The sequence below is a fragment of the Triturus cristatus genome, chromosome 1_2 (assembly GCF_964204655.1).
Source record: "Triturus cristatus chromosome 1_2, aTriCri1.1, whole genome shotgun sequence".
Lineage (NCBI taxonomy): Eukaryota > Metazoa > Chordata > Amphibia > Caudata > Salamandridae > Triturus > Triturus cristatus.
Window position 1 is genome coordinate 590214930 of NC_140580.1, and position 20158 is coordinate 590235087.

A 20158-nucleotide genomic window follows, 5' to 3' on the forward strand; every position below is an offset into this window, starting at 1 on the left:
GATCTCGGAGGGCACTGCAAGACAGCTGCAGTGGTGGCTCACGGACCGCAATTGGGTCAGTGGAAGATCCCTCTCCCTACCCCAACCGGAGCATGTAGTAGTGACGGATGCGTCCCTCCTGGGATGGGGGGGCCACATGGGAGAGGCGGAGATCAGAGGCCTCTGGTCTCCGGCGGAGTCTCAGCTCCAAATCAACCTTCTGGAGCGGAGGGCGATCCGGCTTGCACTGAAGGCATTTCTTCCCTCTGTCCGGGGAAGTGTAGTGTAGGTGTTCACGGACAACACCACCGCCATGTGGTATTGCAACAAACAGGGCGGGGTGGGGTCGTGGACCCTTTGTCAGAAGGCTCTGCGCCTCTGGACATGGCTGGAACATCAGGGCATCACCCTGGTGGTTCAACATCTGGCGGGCTCTCTGAATGCCAGAGCAGACTAACTCAGCCGCCGGTGCATGATGGATCACGAATGGCGTCTAAACTCGGACGTGGCGCAAGGCCTCTTTTGGCTGTGGGGAGAGCCTTGGTTAGATCTATTCGCCACCGAAGAGAACGCGCAATGTCAGCAGTTCTGCGCATTGGAGTTTCCAAGGCTGCACTCGCTCGGATACGCTTTTCGTCGCGAGTGGAGTTGCGGTCTGTTGTATGCCTTTCCGCCTATACCACTTCTGCCCAGAGTGCTGAAGAAGATCAGGCGGGACCAGGCCCAAATCATCTTGGTGGCTCAGATTGGGCACGAAGATACTGGTATCCCGAGCTACTCAGTCTGTCGATCGATCCCCCGATACGACTGCCTCTTCAGGAGGACCTTCTGTCGCAGCAGCAGGGGACGGTCCTCCACCCGAACCTGTCCAGCCTCCACCTCCATGCGTGGAGATTAAGCGGCGGCAGTTGATGCCATTTGACTTGCCTCCTGAAGTCTGTAATGTTATTCTGGCAGCCAGGCGTCCCTCCACAAAATCGGTATACGCCTGTAGGTGGAACAAATTTGTGGCATTGTGCACAGCAAAGACTGTGGATCCCCTTTCCGCCCCTCTTTCTGAGGTTCTCCTCTTTCTTCTCTCTCTGGCCCAGCAGAGCTCTGCTCTGGGCACCCTTAAAGGATATCTTTCAGCTATTTCTGCTTTCTTACGGCTTCCTGATCAGCCTTCTCTTTTCAAATCCCCTGTTGTTTCTCGATTCTTTAAGGGCATTACTCACATGTTTCCTCCTGTCCCTTTCGTAATGCCTCAGTGGGATTTGAATCTGGTATTGACATTTCTGATATGCGCTCCCTTTGAGCCTCTTCATCATTGCCCCCTTCGTCTGTTGACGCTTAAAACTGCTTTCCTGGTTGCCATCACCTCTGCTAGAAGGGTGAGTGAGCTCCAGGCTCTCTCTTCTAAACCTCCTTTCCTTTCTGTCCATCCGGACAAAGTTGTTCCGAGGACTCGTCCTTCCTTTCTCCCTACGGTTGTGACTGCCTTTCACATCGGACAGTCTGTTACGCTGCCCACCTTTTTTCCGCCTCCGCATCCCTCGAAAGAGGAAGAGAGGCTCCACCGTCTGGACCCAAAACTGGCGCTGTCCTTCTATCTGGACCGCACCAAACAGTTCCGGGTGGACGACCAACCCTTTGTTGGCTACGTGGGCGCTAAGAAGGGGCGGGCGGTGCACAAGTAAACCATCTCTCGGTGGGTCGTTTTGTGTATCAAGGCCTGTTACACCTTAGCTAAAAAGGAACCTCCTGTAGGGCTGAGGGCCCATTCCACTCAGGCTACACCGGCGACCACTGCCCTGGGCCAGGGAGTCCCCTTGCAGGACATTTGTCAGGCAGCAACGTGGGCCTCGCTGCATACGTTTGCCAAACACTATCGTCTGGACAGCCAAGTCCGGAGAGACGGCTTCTTTGGCCGTTCTGTTCTCCAGGACTTTCTGGTGTGATCTTGGTTCGCAGACCCACCACTGGGGTTGGTATTGCTGGGGTATCTATTCTAAGGTGAGGAATCTAACTAACGTGTTTCTTTCAGATGAACAAGTTCCTTACCTTCGGTAACAATATATCTGTAAGAAACATGTTAGTTAGATTCCTCACCGACCCACCCATCCTCCCCGTTCTGCGAACCGTTATCTAGGGTGGAGGTCATCCCTTTCAGGGCCCTAGAATTTTTTGGCACCAGTGTCTGTCTCTTGCATGGCTCTGCGTTCCTGGCGCGGAAAGCTATGTACAAGAACTGACGTCAGCGCGTGAGGGCGGCGTTTAAGTACTCCGACAACGTCATCCCGGCGATCACAACGCCGATGACAGACGCGGAGCCGCAGACGACGCCTAGCGACGCACAAGGGTATTGCTGGCGAAAAATCTTTCCGGATCCAGCCCGACGCCTGGGGATAGTCTAAGGTGAGGAATCGAATGGTTCTTACAGATATATTGTTACCGAAGGTAAGTAACTTGTTCTTTAATGCCCAGTTGGCCATAGATACAAGCCTAGACAATTCCAATAATGGTACATACAAATTGACATGCACAAAGCACTTGCACTGTTTATATAGCTGTTGACTTTTACCGTTCGAAATGTTAAACTAATTTACACAATCATTTTAAACGATGTCTCCTCGTTGCTTAGGTTTCGCCTGCACAGTGCTTGCGCTGTGCTTGAGAAATCTATTGTTTTTAATATAAGCTTAAAAGGAACTCCTTTCTTTTCTGGCTTCGCATTAGTTCCTTTGCGGGCCACTTACTTTTTCTCCATTTCCATTGGCTGTAACATATTTTCCTGCAATTACCAATGCTTGTTCCTCTTCTGCTTCTCTTATCAGTTTCCTGCCGCTGAAATACTGTTTACATCCGCTTTGGTGGAACTATATTTTACACTTTTAGCATGTCCATATAACAATTTATTACCCAGAGAGATTAAGTGATTTACATAGAATTGCAGGATGTTGCATGGCGCTACAGAGACTCAAACTGGGATCCCCAGCTCTGGAGTCAGTAGCTCTTGCCGCTGCGCCACTTCCTCTCCAACTCTATTTCATTTCAGGGAGCTCTTGCCTTCTCCCAGACGATGATTGATGAAAACAGCTCTTTATTCACTACATAGGTGAAACCGATACATTATCAATTCTTGATTTTATAATGTAATGGTCTTAATCATCAATAAAGTATGGCATGACATACTCAAATATCACTGACTACTCTCATCGCAGAGAGACCGTAAGATTACACAAACTCATCGGTCTTGAAACGCAATGTAAACACCTTTTCCCCTCAATTTAGTTTAGATGTGTCATTAGTAGTTGCTTTCAGTCTGTGTATGTGTTTGACTGCTGAGTTAAGGATGCTCTGCATGTACTACTCAATTTCAGGAATATTTACGCTTCGTAACCTTAATATCATTTTATGTAGGATTTTTCAATGTTTTGAAGCTTTTCTTACTGCAGTTGCTCTCATGATGTGACACACATCTGACGAGGACAGAAGTTATCTCAAACAGATGGATGATATTTAAAAAAAACATTCTCTAAAGGAGTGAATGCTTGGCAAATTTGGTGAAGTTTATTTCAGCCATACAACCCCAGCCAGTATCATTCCGAAGAAGTTTTAATGAGAAACTGTTTTACTACTTCCCCTCTAGACCGATTTGCACCAAAAATTGCAAACCAATTTCATTAAAGAAAACCATAATTGATCCCAGTGACCTGTCCAACTACTTCATAATAGCTCACGTCCTCTGCCTTAGCAGGAAAATCGAGAAGTTGTTGTTTACTCAGGCAACCACACAAGCAATTCAACCAAAATCGTTTATCAAATCAGGCTAAGGACCACAGTGCATCACACAGAGACCTACTGTCCAGTTGGGGAGCGATGACCTCCTCCTCACTAACAGTGGTGACCCCTGTCTCCCAGTTCTCCTAGACCTCTCCACAACATTATTTGTTGTTGATGACCTAACCTTGTTCCACATCTCCACTTCATACATGTCCTTTAGCGGTAGCAACTTCAAATGGTTCAGTTCCTACCTGACCAGCAAATGCCAGGTCTTCCAAATCACGTCTTCAAGAGCTGAAATCAGCACTGTGACTTGGCAGCATATAACAAGTCTCCATGTTGTCACCTGTTGTCTACTTCTACACAGCTCTAGGTAAAGATTTCAGCTACCTGTTAAAAACCACCTAAAGAACTGCCTCACCAGCACATATGTCTGATGCCAAAAGTCTTGACTAAAGCTGAACCCCTAAAATGTATTTTGGCTACCAAAGAAAGCAAACAGTTCAAAATGTTCCTTGATGGATTAACCTCCCAAGCTACCTATAGCCCCAAAATCCTCGATTGTAAATGAAACCGAGTCAAGGCTTGCTCACAGAATTTGACTTGAGAACTGCTCTCTAAGCCCTTGTACTGTTACATCTACATTATGGCAACACCCTTATTGTCAGCATCATGGAGATCCAATCACACCATAGAACAGCATCTTCCACTACAAGCCTTTCTTGAATACATGCTAGGTTTCATTTGTCTATATATGCGAAGTTTCATCTTAAAAACAGTTCCCTACCTTGTAAAGTTGAAGCTCTCGACCAGTGAATGCTACACATGTGGCTAAGACAATACCAGGCAGAAAACCCAGAAAAGCAAGAAGAAAATAACAGAAAGAAAACCTTTTCATGAAGCATACGAAGGATTGGAAACTCCCGTCCATCATTAATCAGGTAAGCATGCACTTTATTTATCATGAGGAAAATGCAGAATCATCTTCTTTTGGAAGGAGTAACTCATCCAGGAGGAGTAACACCACACAAATCCCACAAAAAGCCAGCAAAGTGATTCCTTCAGTCAATAAGCAAGACTTCTTTTCCTGATTTGCAGCTCCTCCCCTCACACTCTGCCACCCGGCTCCTACATTTGCACTTTATAGGAAACGTTACTCAAATACAGTCATATTTATGTTTGATTTATGTTTGAATTTTTAGGAGTGCAGTTAAAAGCATAGTGGATTGATAGTATGTGAGGTCATTAGTTTTGAGGTTGTCCTTTTCTCAGAATGAGGGGATGCCAAATCAACTTTCCATTTCTCTGGTATCGCTCAAGTCAATAAGTAGGAGTTCTATACCATAATGATAGTTGTACAGGTCCGGAGCAAAACTGTAGAGGACATGTAGTGGGGAAGGGTTCAGTGGAAAGCACAATTTAGCCTTATTGATAAGTTCTAAAGTGTCAGATGGATGCAATGACATAGTCAGACCATTTAGCACTTAATTTGCCCTTCACTCTTGGACTGTGTGCATGGGTGCACAGCAGTACTTAAGATTTAATTCTATTGTTAACTGATTCAATCAGGGAGATGAAATATGTGAAGATAGAATTGCAGAGTCCTTGAGATTAGGAAGTTTGGAATTCTAAAGGCTGCTTGTTTTTCTGAAACATGCTATCACTTTGAAGGTCTTGAACAGTGAGTTAAGAGTTTCTGTAACGTTTTTCATAGGAATGTCTGCTTTCATTTGTTTAATTGCAATTTTTAATTTTGACTCTTACTCATATACCACTGTGTCAGGTTGGGAGTACATCTTTTGCCACAAGTGCTAGCCTTGCCTATTTTTTTGGGGGGGGGGAAATCTTTTTATTAACTTTGCTCATGGTCTCATACAGTACATCTTTAAAATCACAAGATAAAAGGGGGGAACCCCCTGTACGGGATATACATCGATCAGCATGATGGGGCAATAACATATTACACTTGGCCCCACTACTAGACTCCCGATATCTCCACCACGGCCCCACACTTTTTTCCACTTGCGCACACAGCCCCGGGACCTATAAATAACTTCCTCCGCCCTCTGGCACCAATCCAGGTCCCTGCACCATTGATCCCACCTAGGGGGCGCCTGCGCCCCCCCAACTACTGGCAATATTCCGCTTCGCCACTCCAGCTGCCAGGGCGAGCCATATTTCCTGATACCTAGACCAATCCGTGGGACCTTTAATCATGAGGAGAAGCCATTTAGGTTCAACTGGTACTGGGGAGCCCACCACCATCGCCATAGTACGCGCAACCAGCGTCCAAAAAGGTACTATGTTCGGGCAGTCCCAGAAGATATGATAGAATGTACCTTCCTCCTGACAGCCTCGCATACATAAGGGTGATAAGCTCCTGCCCCACGCAAAGAGACGGGTTCGTGGGTAGTATACCCGGTGGAGGATTTTTAGCTGCACAAGGCGGAACCTAATCCGAATGGCAACTTCGCGGGGGCTTTGCAAGGCGTCTTGTCAATCTTCGTCGTCTAGGCGACCGAGGTCCCCCTCGCAATTCTCCCGCATGGATGCCAAGGGATTGGGCATGTTATTTATTAGTTTACGGTATATAGTGGCGGTTGGCCTACCTAAGATGGGGTCGAGAAGAAGCCGGTCCTCCATTGGGGAGTGCTCCGGAATGAGCGAGCCAGGACGCACATGGGAGCGCAAGGCGTGCATAAGGCACAGATAATGAAAACGCTGGGAATCATGCAACTGATATTCACGCTGAAGGTAGTCAAAGGATCTGGGGGCATCTCTATTCCACACGTCTCCCAGGTACTCTATTCCAATTAACTTCCAGCCCCCAAAACCCACAAGCCCCCTAACTTCCGCTAGATGATCCTCCACCCACAGTGGGGTCCTGCCCGTCAACCTGCCAGCCCACCCCAGGAATTTATCCGCTTCCCGCCAGCATTGGAGGACCACCCCCATATGCAAGAGGAGATCTCCTCGCAGGCGCCGCGTGTATAGGAGCAACTCACAGACCCCACCCGGCATAACATGTCTGTCCACTCGATAGGTAGGTTCCAAACCCGACGCATAGACCCAGTCGTTGATTACCTGCAGTTGAGAAGCCCAGTAATATAACTGGACATCCAGGAGGGCCAGCCCCCCATCGTACAACCCCCTCGTGAGTTTCTGGAACGCTATCCTCTGGCTTCCCCCCTCCCACAACAGCGTACGTGCAGACTGCGCTATGCGCCGGAACACTCCACTCGGGACCGGGTACGGCGTATTTTGCAAACATAGAGCAGCCGCGGCAAAGCCAACATCTTGAACAGCGCGACGCGCCCCGCTAGTGAAAGGGGCAAGGACCGCCAATGGGACACATCTTTTCCCAAGCTTACCAATTGTGGTTCACCCTGTCCCTGGTAACATACAGACCCAAATATTTAAAGCCACTTGTCACCAACGTTGCCGCACAGTCCCGCGGGATCCGTGGCGGCGGGCCCGAGAGGGGATAAATGATGGATTTGGACCAGTTAATTGTGAAGCCCGAGTAGCTCCCGAATAATTTAAAAAGGTGAAGCACCTGCGCAATTGAATGATACGGGCGGGACATATATAGGACAATGTCATCAGCGTACAACGATATACGCTCCTCCCAGAGGTCAGTAAGCGCCAAGCCCCAGAATAATCTGTCCCGCCGGATCCAATGCGCCAGAGGCTCAAGAGCCAGGGCAAACAGAAGCGGGGACAGGGGACACCCCTGCCTGGTGCCCCTACGCAGGGGAAATAGGCGTGACATTGCTCCATTGACTCTGACCCGTGCCAGTGGCTGCTCATATAAAAGGCGCACCCACCCACTGAAAGCCGGGCCAAATCCCAGTTTCAGAAGGACCTTGAAAAGGTACGGCCACTCGATGCTATCAAAGGCCATAGACGCGTCCAGGGCCATGAGGGCCTTTGGAGCATCACCCACTGCCTCCGTCATGTACAAAACCCCATAGCGCCGTCGCAGATTGTGGCGAGTGCTCCTGTGGGGCATGAAGCCGGACTGGTCCACATGGATAAGGTCCGGCAAGACTGATATCAGCCGTGTCGCCAGGACTTTAGCCTCTACATTGAGCAACGAGATGGGCCGGTAAGAGGCGCATTGGTCAGTCGGCTTCCCGGCCTTGTGAATGACCACTATTGTGGCTTCCCGCTGATCCGGAGGGAGTCTCCCCACCTCCCGGGCCTCAAGGAACATACGCCGTATGTGATTAACAATCACGCTGGCCTGACTCTTGTATAATTCAACAGGTAGCCTGTTAGGGCCCTGTGCCTTATTTTTATTATTTATTTATTATTTTAATTTATAGGGCGCAACAGCTACCCAAAAAGGGTTTCCCGGCGCCAAGCGGACTAGGTGTAGCTAATAGAAGGCAGTAATAGAAGGAGTTACTGGTTAAATAACCAGGTCTTGAGTGATCTGCGGAAGCGTGTGTAAACAGTCTCTCTGCGTATGGCGAGAGGAAGGGTGTTCTACAGTGATGGACCTAGGTAAGTGAAAGATCTCCCCCCCCCCCCCCCATCTTTAGTTTGAACCTAGGTACTGTGAAATATCCAAGAGTGGTAGATCGTAGATGGCGAGCGGGGGAATAGGGACGGACAAGAGAGTTAAGATACTGTGGTGCCGTTCCCATTTTGATCTTGAACATATAGCTCAGGGTTTTAAACTTAATGTGGGTCTCCACCCTGAGCCAGTGTAGGTTACGGAGGTAGCCAGATATCGGGGTGGCTTTGGGAACCTTGCAAAGTAATCTAGCTGCAGTGTTCTGTACTAACTGCAGTCTTCGAGTCACTGCTTTGTTTGAGCCAAGGTAAAGGATGTTTCCATAGTCCAGCCGAGAGGTGATGAGGGCATGGACCACTGTTTTCTGGGTGTCATCTGGGAGCATCCAGATGATCTTCCTGAGCCATTTCAAGATGGTAAAGCAGATAGCTGTGACCTTTACTGCCTGATGGTGCATGGTTAGAGAGTCATTGATAGTTATCCCCAAATTACAGACATGACTGGAGGGTTTGGGGAGGGCGCCCATCTCAGCAGGCCAATGTAGTGGGCCCCACAGACCTTTATTTTTGCCTAGGATGTGGACTTCTGTCTTATAACCATTTAATTTCAGGTGATTGCGGTTCATCCATGTAGCAATTTTCCCTAGGCCTGTCTGAAGAAGGGATGTCGAGCCGGGGTCAGTATTGGAGAGGGAAAAGATGATCTAGGAATCGTCTGCATACGTAAAAAGAGTTAGGCCTGCTTGTTCTGCTATGTCTGCTAGAGGCCTGACATATGAATTGAAAAGAAGAGGACTAAGGATGGAGCCCTGGGGCACACCATAGGGTGATGGGTAAATGTTGGAAGTGTCTGTGACAGAGAAGATTTGGAAAGTGCGGTCGGTTAAAAAAAGAAGTAATCCAGTCCAAGGCTGAGCCACAGATGCCCAAAGACTTCAGTGTGTTGATTAGGACTGAATGGGAGATAGTGTCGAATGCCGCACTAAGGTCTAACAGTATCAGTGCGACTGTGTCCCCAGTGTCGAAATGATGGCGCAACTTCTCTGTGACCCCCAACAGTGTGGTTTCCGTGGAGAATCCGGTTCGAAAGCTGGATTGAGAGGGGTGGAGGATTTTATGAGTTTCGACAAACTGAGAGAGATGGGAGTAAATGTGTCTCTCAAGAATTTTGGAGAAGGCAGGCAGGAGTGAGATGGGCCTATAATTAGAGAGGACACTAGGGTCGGCAGAGGGCTTTTTTGAGGAGAGGGGTTACCATGGCGTGTTTCCAATGCCCAGGGACTGTGCCTTCCCTGCCTGAAGAGCATTAAGGGCCTCCCCCAGCTCCGCCACAGTGAAATCGGCTTCCAAACGGTCTGTTTGTTCCTGTGTTAGTGTAGGAAGCGTGAAGTCCCGCAGGAACTCCTCGCAGTCCAACTCAGTCTGAGTTTTAACCTGGGAGTAAACCCCTTCATAATGAGACAAAGTGAGCTGGGAGGCAACAGAGCCCTGATTCTCAGCAAAGTATAGCTGGGAACAGTCCCTCAACTTGCTCCGCAGGGAACCATCGCTAAGGCGTCATGGGTCTAATCGAGGATATTCCGCCCTGCTAACTATAGCCCCTCTCAGAGTCACCCCCACCGGGGAATGAACCGAAATGCCTTGGCCATAATGCAGGGCTCCGCAAAATTCCCCAGCCGGTCCTCCTGCGTAAAGATGTGATCTAGTCTGGAAAAGGAACCATGTCTGGCTGAGTAAAATGTGTAGTGCCGCTGTGAGGGGCAATGCGCACGCCATACATCACCAAGGCCCATAGCTGTGACAAAGCCCCCAAGACCCATTTCCCCTCTACTACCCTGTCGCGTCCCAGAGCGATCGCGGTCAGCATCCATGACCGCATTCATGTCCCCACCCAGCACAAGCGTTCCCAACTTCTGAAACGTCGTGGCATGCAAACCAGGCGGGATGTAGTATGAGCTGAGAACTAGTAGCCGCCCCTCCCACCGAGCTGCCACCGATGCCATACATCCTGAGGCCTCCGTCCAGGTGCCCGAAATGACCAAAGGTAGGGAGCCGTGGTCGAGGATCCCCACCCCCGAGACCCCGGCGTGAACCCCGAGTGTGCCACCAGCCGGTATCCAAATCGATCGAGGGCCATACATTTGTTCTCTCGGAGGTGTGTCTCCTGTAGGAAGACCATATCGGGGGAATGGCGCTTCACGTGTTGCAGCACCAGCGTCCGCTTAATCTTATTGCCCAATCCGTTGACATTCCACGTCCAAATCCGTATATGCGCTTGATCACTCATATCCACCCATGGGCCCAAGACACGCCAAGTTTATCTGCCCTCCATGCCTGTCATTCGGATACCCCCCAAACATCAGGATATGAGACATCATGAGCTAACAATGAACTACCCCGAAACCCCCCCTCCCACCCCAAACCAACCCCCCCCTCCCTGCCTCCCTGCTAAGTGGGCCCCCAACCACCCACCCCTGAAACTGAGTGCCTTTCGCCCCATCTGTCCCGAATCAACCAAACATGGAAACGTGAACCTGCAGTCTGCAGAAAAAGTCATACTAGACTGCCGGATGGCACCCCCGTTCTCGGGTTGTACAAAGGACGCTCCTTTACCTCCCGGGGCCCCCACCTCCCTCCCCCGACATCAAAGCCCCCCCCCCCCCCCCACACAAAATGAAGCGCTTATAAGCTACAGTCCAGCATCTGCCGCCGAAGGACCAGCTAACCGCCACAGATCAATCCACCCAACAGCCATTAAAATGTCCAGGGCAGTACCGCCCCCAGCCCAACCCCCCCCCTCGTCTCCATACCGAGAGTCCCAGCAGCTCGGATAACATCACCCCATAGGAGTCTGCTCGTCCTCCCCAAGATCCCGCGCCGGTGTGCGCTGTGTATGGACCTCTTGCCCTCCACGACTAGCTGTCATTCTACGCGGGCCACCTGGACGGCCCACTGCCCTCCAGCCATCCATCCAGTCGCTGGCCTCCGCTGGAGAGTCAAAGATATATGCCTTTTCCCCATCCAATACTTTGAGCCGCACCGGAAATAGCATCATGTATTTCACACCGTGGTCACGCAGAACTTTCTTGACCCTTTCAAAGAATCGCCGTAGCCGCTGGACGTGCAGTGTGAAGTCCGGAAAGAACCGAATGGTGGCATTTTCCAGCTTCAGGTCTCCCGACACCCGTGATGCCTGCAGAATTACGTCTCGGTCTCTATAATTTAGGACACGAGCAATAATAGTGCGCGGAGGCGCCCCGGGCTTGGGCCTGCCCCCCAACGCAGAGTGAGCCCTTTCCACCTAGAAAAAGTTGGAGAGGCGTTTCGGCTTGAGGTGTTTGAGGATCAGATTTTCCACTAAGCAATCTACAGACGGACCCTCATTTCCCTCCGGAACCCCCATGATGCGGAGGGTATTGCGACGAGCCCGTCCTTCCTGATCCTCCAGACGGGCCACCATGCTTGTTTGATTTTTTGTGAGTGAGGGCACCTGCTCCCCCAACCGCTTCATCCTGGCCTGCAGTCCCCCGATGCCACTCTCCGCCGCCGCCACCTTCTCGGATATCTTGCGGAAATCGGCTCGGAGCAAATTTACTTCTTCCGTGACCGAGTCCAACTTGGGCTCCATCGTGCCACGCATATCCTTAATTGCCAGCATAATGTCCTGCAGGGAGGAGTCCGGCCCATCATCCATCGCTCCTCCGCGTTGACCTGCAGCAGGCAGGCCCTCCTCTTTGCCCATTGCAACAGTATATTTGTCAATCTGATTGGCTTGGGCCTGTGTCATCTGCTTGTTACGGCCCATACCTTACCCCGGCCCTCACCCACCGGGACCCGGATCCTCGGCTGCGGCCGATAAAGTCACCTGTAGAAGACTTCCAAGTTTGCCGTCAGGCCAGATATCTGGGAGGGAGCCAGTCTCCCGCAGCGCGCCAGGCACCACCTGCACTTCACCAATCACGGTCAGTCGGGCTCCACCATCAACTCAATCCACCCGTGGCAGTTCCGCTTCGCGCCCAGGTCGTCAGCGCGGTGATAAGATGGCACTACGAGGGGCCCGCAGGAACCCGGGGACCCCCAGTCCACAGTGCGTTCTAGGGAGCGGCAGGGGCCCCCCAGCACAGCTCCACCACGTCGTCGGGGTGCACTCCTCAGCAAAGCCACCAGCCAAGCCATCTCTCACTGTGCCCCACACTGCACCATCCCGGGGGGCCAAAGGCGAGGATGCCCCAGCACGGCCACCAGTCTCAGTCACCTCCCCGGCACTAACAGGCGTTGCTCTCACCCTTTCGCGATCGCCTCCAGGTGGACTCTTTGCCGCTGCCGTCCGATGGGCCCCGATGCCGCTGTACTCTGCTGCAATCAGTCACTCCGGCCGGCCTCTTCCCACCGCCGGCCGCCACCACCAAGAGCGCGGCTCCGCTGGGCCCTCACGCTGTCGCGCTTGGGGCCGCAGGGGGCCACACCACTATCGGACAGACTCCGCACCCCTGCTGGCAGCGCTCGTACCAGGCAGCCCCTCAGCCCCCCAAGTCCGCCGCTGGTCGCACCGCGGCGGGCGCCTTTTTCCTCCTGCACTCTCACTTCTTAGGGGGTGCGTCCAGGCTCTCGACTCTGCCCGCCTGCCTCCGCCAGACACAGCCTCAGCTTGCGAGGCTCACAGGGGCTCCTCCGGCACTGGAAGCACCAGCCGCAATTACGCTCCACAGCCGCCTCGCAGGAGTTGCGAGACCGCCCAGCCCCGTCACCACTGGATAGCGGCGCCATTTTCTTGTCTCCAGGCGCGATGCGGAGGCCGAGGGATATGCACTGCCAGACTCCGCTGAGCAGCCAAAACAGCACGGAGGGCCGCCCGGCACACCTCGTAGTCTCAGCAGGGAGGTAGGGAGTCCTTTTATGTTCGGATGATGGCGGATATGGGGGTAATGCTGCGATCTGCTAACGCAGCTCGATCAGTGTGCGGCCATCTTCCTCGGCTGCAGGCCACGCCCCCCGCTTTGTCTATTTTTAAGATTGGGCGGTTGAAGTTGTAAGCCAAGCCAGAGTTCTTCAAAAGAGCATTGCTTCTGGTTAACAGAAGTCAGACGCACTGCTTGCTGGCAACTACGCTATGCTTTATTTGATTCAGTGGTTGCAGGTGGGGCCCTCCAGCACTCTTTTCTGCAACCAGAACTTACGTTACATCATCAGACTTTGTCACAGAACAAGAGACAAAAAAAGCAGAAAAGAGGGAAAAAGAAGGAAGAGAAAGACGGAAAAACAGTGGCAAAGAGAGAAAAAAGTTTGAAAATGAGTCTGCAAGAGAGAGATAAAGAGGCAGGGTGTCTGGTGGTGGACTAAAGAGGGATGAAAGGGAATCAAGGCTATGCGGCCTTGGTATTTGGCATACCCATACTTTTAGGTCTCGCCTGCGTTGCAGCGCATGTGCTGCTCGCTGGCGAGAAATTTTGTGAGAGAGGGATTTCAGAAAAGGGGGTTAAGCCCCGCCCCTCATTTCCATTGGCTGGCTTCACCGTTTATGCTAAACGGTGGCCTGCCTTTGGAAATTAGGGTTCTTTGTGGACGCCATTTCGCCTCCGATCCGACTGGCTTTGCTGCTATCGCAAAGCACTTTCTTATCTTTATGGGGCCATGGATTTCTAATTCACGCTAATTAGAAACACATGGTCCCATAAAGCTAAGAGATCGATGCTTGTTTTTAAGCCTCCTACAGGTGTACGGCTAGGATGCCCAAGGCAGCTTTGTGGTCTTAAAAAATGTTGGATTCATTTATTCAGTGAGGTGGATGTTACTTTCTGATGCGCACCCTCCCAGTAGTAATTGGTGCACAGGGACATGAACCTTTGTGATATTCTGCTGGCGTTTATAGTTACTCTGAAAATAACAGTAGCCTTGCATACCTTTCTCAGTGTATGGTCGGTGAATTATTTTTGCAGTTCATAATTTAAAGTGGAAGGAAGCAGGTCTTCGTGCTTGTTAACACCCCCTTTCTGAGCTACATAATTTGACAATGTCTTCTCGTATCCTATCGTACGTTTGCCTCCATCAGTGTGTCGTGTTGTTTTTCCTAAATACTCGTGTCTGGGAGTTTGCCCTGCCTGTTTTTATGCCTGAATTATTTAAATTCCTTACATTTCGACATTTGTAGCGCCTGTAAGCATGAAAGATAGGCTGCATAGGTATGAATATTCCAGAAGGCGTTATGCTATATAAAGTTTGGGCTATATAAAAATGCATAAATAAATGCTTTTGTACTCTGTTTTAGTAGGTCAGTCTCATTTTGTGTTTGCGGCATTCACATCGGCATGGGAGAGTTTACTGATTAGCAATTGCATTTCATCAGAGTTTTCATACTGTCTGTATTCCAGGTGTGGGTATCTTTGTTGTGAAGAATTTTCCAGTGCCAGCCAATTTTGTCTGAGGTCTGTCCTTTTTGGAATTCCAGAGTTCCATTATCATTAAACCATAGTATGTGCTTCGGAGGAATGAAGTCATTATGTGAAAACTTTAGGAGCCTCTCCCTGTATTTCTCCATTCTCTCTCATTTGTCGGCACCTTGTAAAATTCAGGTTGTTCCTTCTCAAAGCTGCACGAGTTGTCCTAAGTGGATACTGAAGGCCTCAACCATTAAGATTTTGCTAATCTGTGCGAACCGAAAACACAAATACTCATACTAAATTTCATAAAGATTTTCTTTTGCCAGGGTCTCACCGTTAAAAAAAGGAGCATGACCATGTGACCAACTGAAAAATAAAAAAGAAAGCAAACAGTCTGAGCTTGATGTTCAATTACAACAAATGTTTTAACCCTTAACAAAATCCTTATGGAAGCATCTTATTTGGTTTGCCTACTTAAATCAAGAAACCCCTCCCAAGTACCTTTTTAGCCTCATATTGGAAGCAAGACAATGGAAATGTGCATGTTTTTCGCTAAATGTCCCTCTTTCAACCTAATTGTGAAGAATCATTTTAATTATGTCCAATTTCTAGCCATTGAATAACCACCCATTACAAGTTTTAAAGTTTACCTATGCCTTACGCAAACTCTCTTTTTTAATTCAGCTTAGTGAGGTCTGTCATTCATAAACACATAGCAACGTTCTTCGTTGAAAACTTTCATGGTCCATACATATTGTCACATGCCTCGTTAATAGTATCTCTATGTGGCGTGTCATACCTTTCTAGGTTTGCCTTTGTACACCTCTGAAACAAGTTTTATTCAGTATCAGATTGTTTATCAGCACCAATAGAACCAGAATTGCAATGGAATAATCAAAATAATGGGTTTAGTCCAAGTTGGACCTGGCCTCCTCTGCAGGGTCACTCCTAAACTATTTTTGCCTTTATCCTCCCCTGAATTCCTTTTTTGTTGCCCTTAGGACTTTGAACACTTTAAAACTCCCAACTAGTGCTAAAGTGCTTGTGCTGTTTACTTTAAAACATGGTAAGATTGGCTTACATCAGTTTGGCATATTTAGTTTGCTTATAACTCCCTTATAGAGTGGTTTTCCAAATACCCAGGGCATGTAAATTAAATGCTACTAGCGTGGACCTGGCCTAGCAGTTAGAGCTGTACTGTTTCCACGGAGAGGTGGTTCAAGACTAATTTGCATATGGCTGGGTCCAAACTGGAATGGTGTGGTGAGCAATAAACTGATGGATTTAACCCAGATCCGTGACTGGAGGTGAATGTTTGATTTGTTCTGCATTCCACCCATCATCTGTTCTTTTTGCATTTGTCGCCATAAGTGGGAAGGATATACCTGGACGTGCGTCCCGTTCTTACTATGCCACCGGATTTAAGCTAGCATGGCTGATGAGGTGTGATACCCTGAAACCAGTCCCAGGATGCTTGCCTCCATTCCAGGGAGGACCTTGCCTGGCAGTTCGGGGCTGGACTTTTCCCACGGGGAGCAGGATCAAGACTGATTTGCATATGGCTGGGTCTGAACTGAAATGGCGTGACAAGCAAAATAACAATGGATTTAACCCATCTCTGTGACTGGGGCTAAGTGTTTGATTTGTTCAACATTCCGTCCATCATCTGTTCTTTTTAACAGTGTGCTTGCAGCACATATTGTGCCACCCACTAAGTAGCCCCTTAAGACATGTCTCAGGCCTGCCATTGCAGCCTGAATGCAGTTCTAAACTGCCAATTAGACTTGACAGTATAACCCCCTTGCCAAGCTTTAAGCACCCCTTTTATTGCATATTAGTGAGCCCTAAGGTAGGTCCTAGGTAGCCGGTAGGGCAGAATATATTGTAATTAAAAGGTTTAAAATGTACGTCATTGTAATGAAAAAAACTTAAATCAGTTTTTCACTACTGTGAGGCCTCCATGCCCCTTAGGCTTACATTGGGTTGCCTTATTACATTTAATAAATGCTAACTTTTGATCTGGTACGGATAGGTATTTCATGTTTGGTATCAATTAAATTATAATTAAAAATCCTTTCCAATGGTAAAGTCGGACTTTAAACTACAATTTTGAAAATGCCACTTTTGGAAATTTGACATTTTCCTGCCTCCTGCCATTTGGCGTCTATGACTGGGTGTAGTTGGCAGCTAGGACTTTGTGGATTCTTCCCAGACAGTATCACAATGGAGGAATTAGGTGTGCCTGAATGGGCCATCTGCTGGCAGGATGAAGAGGGGGCAGAGCTGAGCACAGCCCCACTTGCAACTGAATAGGCTGTGCTCTGCACAAAGGGCTTGTCTTCTCTACATTGTCTCTACAGCCAGCTTGGTCCAGAGAAGAGGAGTCAGGAAGTTCCAAGCACTTCAAAAAGAAACTTCTTCGACATCAAAGAAGGCACCAGGTATAACAAGCATTTGCAATGCAATAGCTCTCGCATTTACGCAAGTTTAGCTTTTGGCATTGTAAATGACGATGCCTTTTATGTTATTAAACAAAAATAAAAGGCATTATTTGCAATGTCAATAGCTCAAACTCGCGTAAATGTGAGACCTATTGCATTGCAAATGCTTGTTTTAGCAGGCTTCTAAGAAAATCTTTGGGCCCTGACATTTCTTCTTTTACAAATTAAGTATTGCAATTACGTGGTTCAAAGAAACTATTTCTCAAATTAGGGTACAGTTGGAAGTGAATCTGCTTACTTCTGCAGTATGGCGTATATATGATTAGTGCAGCAGATGTTGCTACATGCTACACTGCTAATAAAACATATGGTGATGGTGTAAAAGCCCAACAGATTTTGTGTTTATCTGTTATATTAGGATTAACCATTGGCACCTAATATTATAAATATTTTAAATTGTATTTTTCTGCCATATTCGAAAGATACCAAGTTGCTAAATCATTGTAAATACCTAAATAAGTCTGGAAATTGAAAAGGTATAGCTAGTACACAAAGATGCTTTTTAGTAGGGGGAAGAAATAAAGATGCTCCATGTCCATTTCGACCCCAGAAACAGACTTGTAAAGTTGCATCCACAATAGAGATATGAGCAGCGTTTTGTTCCGCAGGAAAGCTAGGTTCCTTATGGCAAAAATAAACTATAAATTCATATTTATTAAATTTGTTAGGAAATTGTGGGTCTCCTACAGTTGTAGATATCCAGGAGAAGTCCGTAGTAGGAGTTTTATGAAACCCATAAACATTGTAAATGTATTCCAGTCATGGGAGTGGCACTATGGAAATAGATTTCAAACTTCAGCTCGAAGAATGTTGTGACTCCGGCCCTATTGATTTACAGGTCCAAGTGTGTAAACGTGATACAGAAATTAAGATCTTGCTTAAGGACCAATATTTTTAAATGAGCTGAGATTGATTTGTTTCGTTGATGCTCTTTCACAATGCCTGCTGTCTTCCATTATGTTTACATACACTACTTATTTATGCAGCTAAAACCAATTTTGGACTCCGCATCGTGAGTTCTCACTCACTTTCACACATGACAGCAGGTACATAGAATTGACAGACATTCCTCCAATCCCACTGATCATTTTTGGCACCCTCATTTCCGTAAGCCTTTCTGCAAGCTAGTCTGGGCCCATAATCTTTCCTGTCAGTCCACACACCAACAGTTGTTATCGCACATGTTTAAATCACCCAAGAAACCTTAGTGGAAGCCAGATATCCCAAGAAGACTCCTCAGGAATTCAGCTAAGGCCAATAAGCATAAATTTAAACGAGTGGCTATAGAAGGTGTGGATAAATGCTTGTCATGAAAGATCGAAGGAGTAATGAATGAGGTAGCTTTTCACAGAATGGTTAGCGATGGGATTACCTTTCAGGTCAAGTGATGGTTGAGGAAGTCTCTGAAGAGGGCAGGCCTGGGACAACTACAGTGTCATGTGGAAAACCAAAGTAGAATGGTCTGATAAGTCATTGTTAAGCTGTAGTTCTTCATTGGAATTAGAACGAGTTGCTCGTATTGTGCTGCAAAGACATCCTTGATGTATTGACCTCTTAGTATTGGACTGCTAGTTTTTTTTTTTACGTCACTTGTGGTCTGTATTTCTTTAAGATTAGATTATTAAATGCCAGTCTATGTCACCATAGGGACTAATTTGCCCTCTCTCTTCTTTTTTTATTGTAGTTTGCTGTTCAAGAGGACAAGAGACAGAAAAATGAAAGGTTGGCTCAGCACCAAAAGCATGAAAATCAAATGAGGGACCTTCAGCTGCAATGTGATGGCAACATCAAGGAACTGCAACAACTACAGGTAAAGCAATCAGTTACTTCTTAATAACTGATACAGCCAGCAGTCAAAGCAGCCCTGTGGAGCATGTCCTTCACTGTATCAAATAAGCACAATATCTGCTTCATAACAAGTGAAACTGTGCTTTTTTAGGTTTTAGTTTATTTTATCATCAAACTAAGTATTCTTGTGAGACAGAGAAACTCATTTACAAACATTTTAAACCAGAAGCATGTTTTACATAATATGTAAGCATCATAATGCACATATGCCTATCATAAGGTAACAGCTGAAATAAGACACTATAATTTTGTGGCAACTGAAAAATATTTAGCTTTTTCTTTCTCTGTAAAATCCTGCGTATAAGCCACATAATTAGGTGAATACTGCTATATCAGCTTGTGATGTTGTAACTTCCATTGCAGAGACATACAATCTATAATGGCAAAACATTGCCTGGCACATTCGCCCCTGTTCCCCAGCACCAACCTCCCTTAGTTGTGCATTGCTACTAAAGTAAAAAAAATCTGATTGGCTCACTCTGACACCTTCAGCAGACCTTTGCTCGATTACTAGTCCTCAGGCTGCAGTACGGAGAGCACACAAGAAGTTGTGAGAAGTTAACACCACCCAATCTGTCCCACGGATAGATAGCTTCATGATGTGTGCTATCAGAGTTTTGACAACATCAGTCATCTCAAGGCATTTTTTATGGATTGGCAGCTTGCATGGTGCAGTCGAAGTGTGTTCACAAGGGTCTCGGGCTGGAACATGACATGTGAAACACTGGTTAGTACTGTGGATGCTTTCCTTTCCTCTTCTGTGCCATCATAGACAAGCATTTGCAATGCAATAGGTCTCGCAGTTACGGGAGTTTAAGCTATTGGCATTGTAAATGACAATGCCTTTTATTTATGTTTTAAAACAAACAAAAATAAAAGGCATTGTTATTTGCAATGTCAATAGCTCAAACTCACGTAAATGCGAGACCTATTGCATTGCAAATGCTTGTTTTGTAGAGGAAGGAACAAGGTGTTGTGTTACTTATTTTTATTTTTCTGAAGTGCGTAGTTAGTTAAAACGGTTTCACCAGTCGGTAGAACATGTACAGCAGTTAAATGAAAATGGTAATAATGTACAAATTGTGTAAACTGGCGAACGCTGTAAGTTGTACATGACGGTGATATAATTGTTACAGTCACTAAAACAGTAACGTGGTCCATGAACAC

The 20158-nt window shown here is 47.7% G+C and overlaps 1 protein-coding gene across 2 annotated transcripts in view; it reads left to right on the top strand.

Annotated features, from left to right (window-relative positions):
• Positions 1-20158, top strand: part of SLK (STE20 like kinase) — a 475210-nt gene that overhangs the window by 387955 nt on the left and 67097 nt on the right. For both annotated transcript variants that reach the window (XM_085606718.1, XM_085606727.1), the window contains one exon: positions 18828-18953. In XM_085606718.1, coding sequence (XP_085462844.1) covers positions 18828-18953 — 126 coding nt within the window. The remainder of the gene's footprint in view (positions 1-18827; positions 18954-20158) is intronic.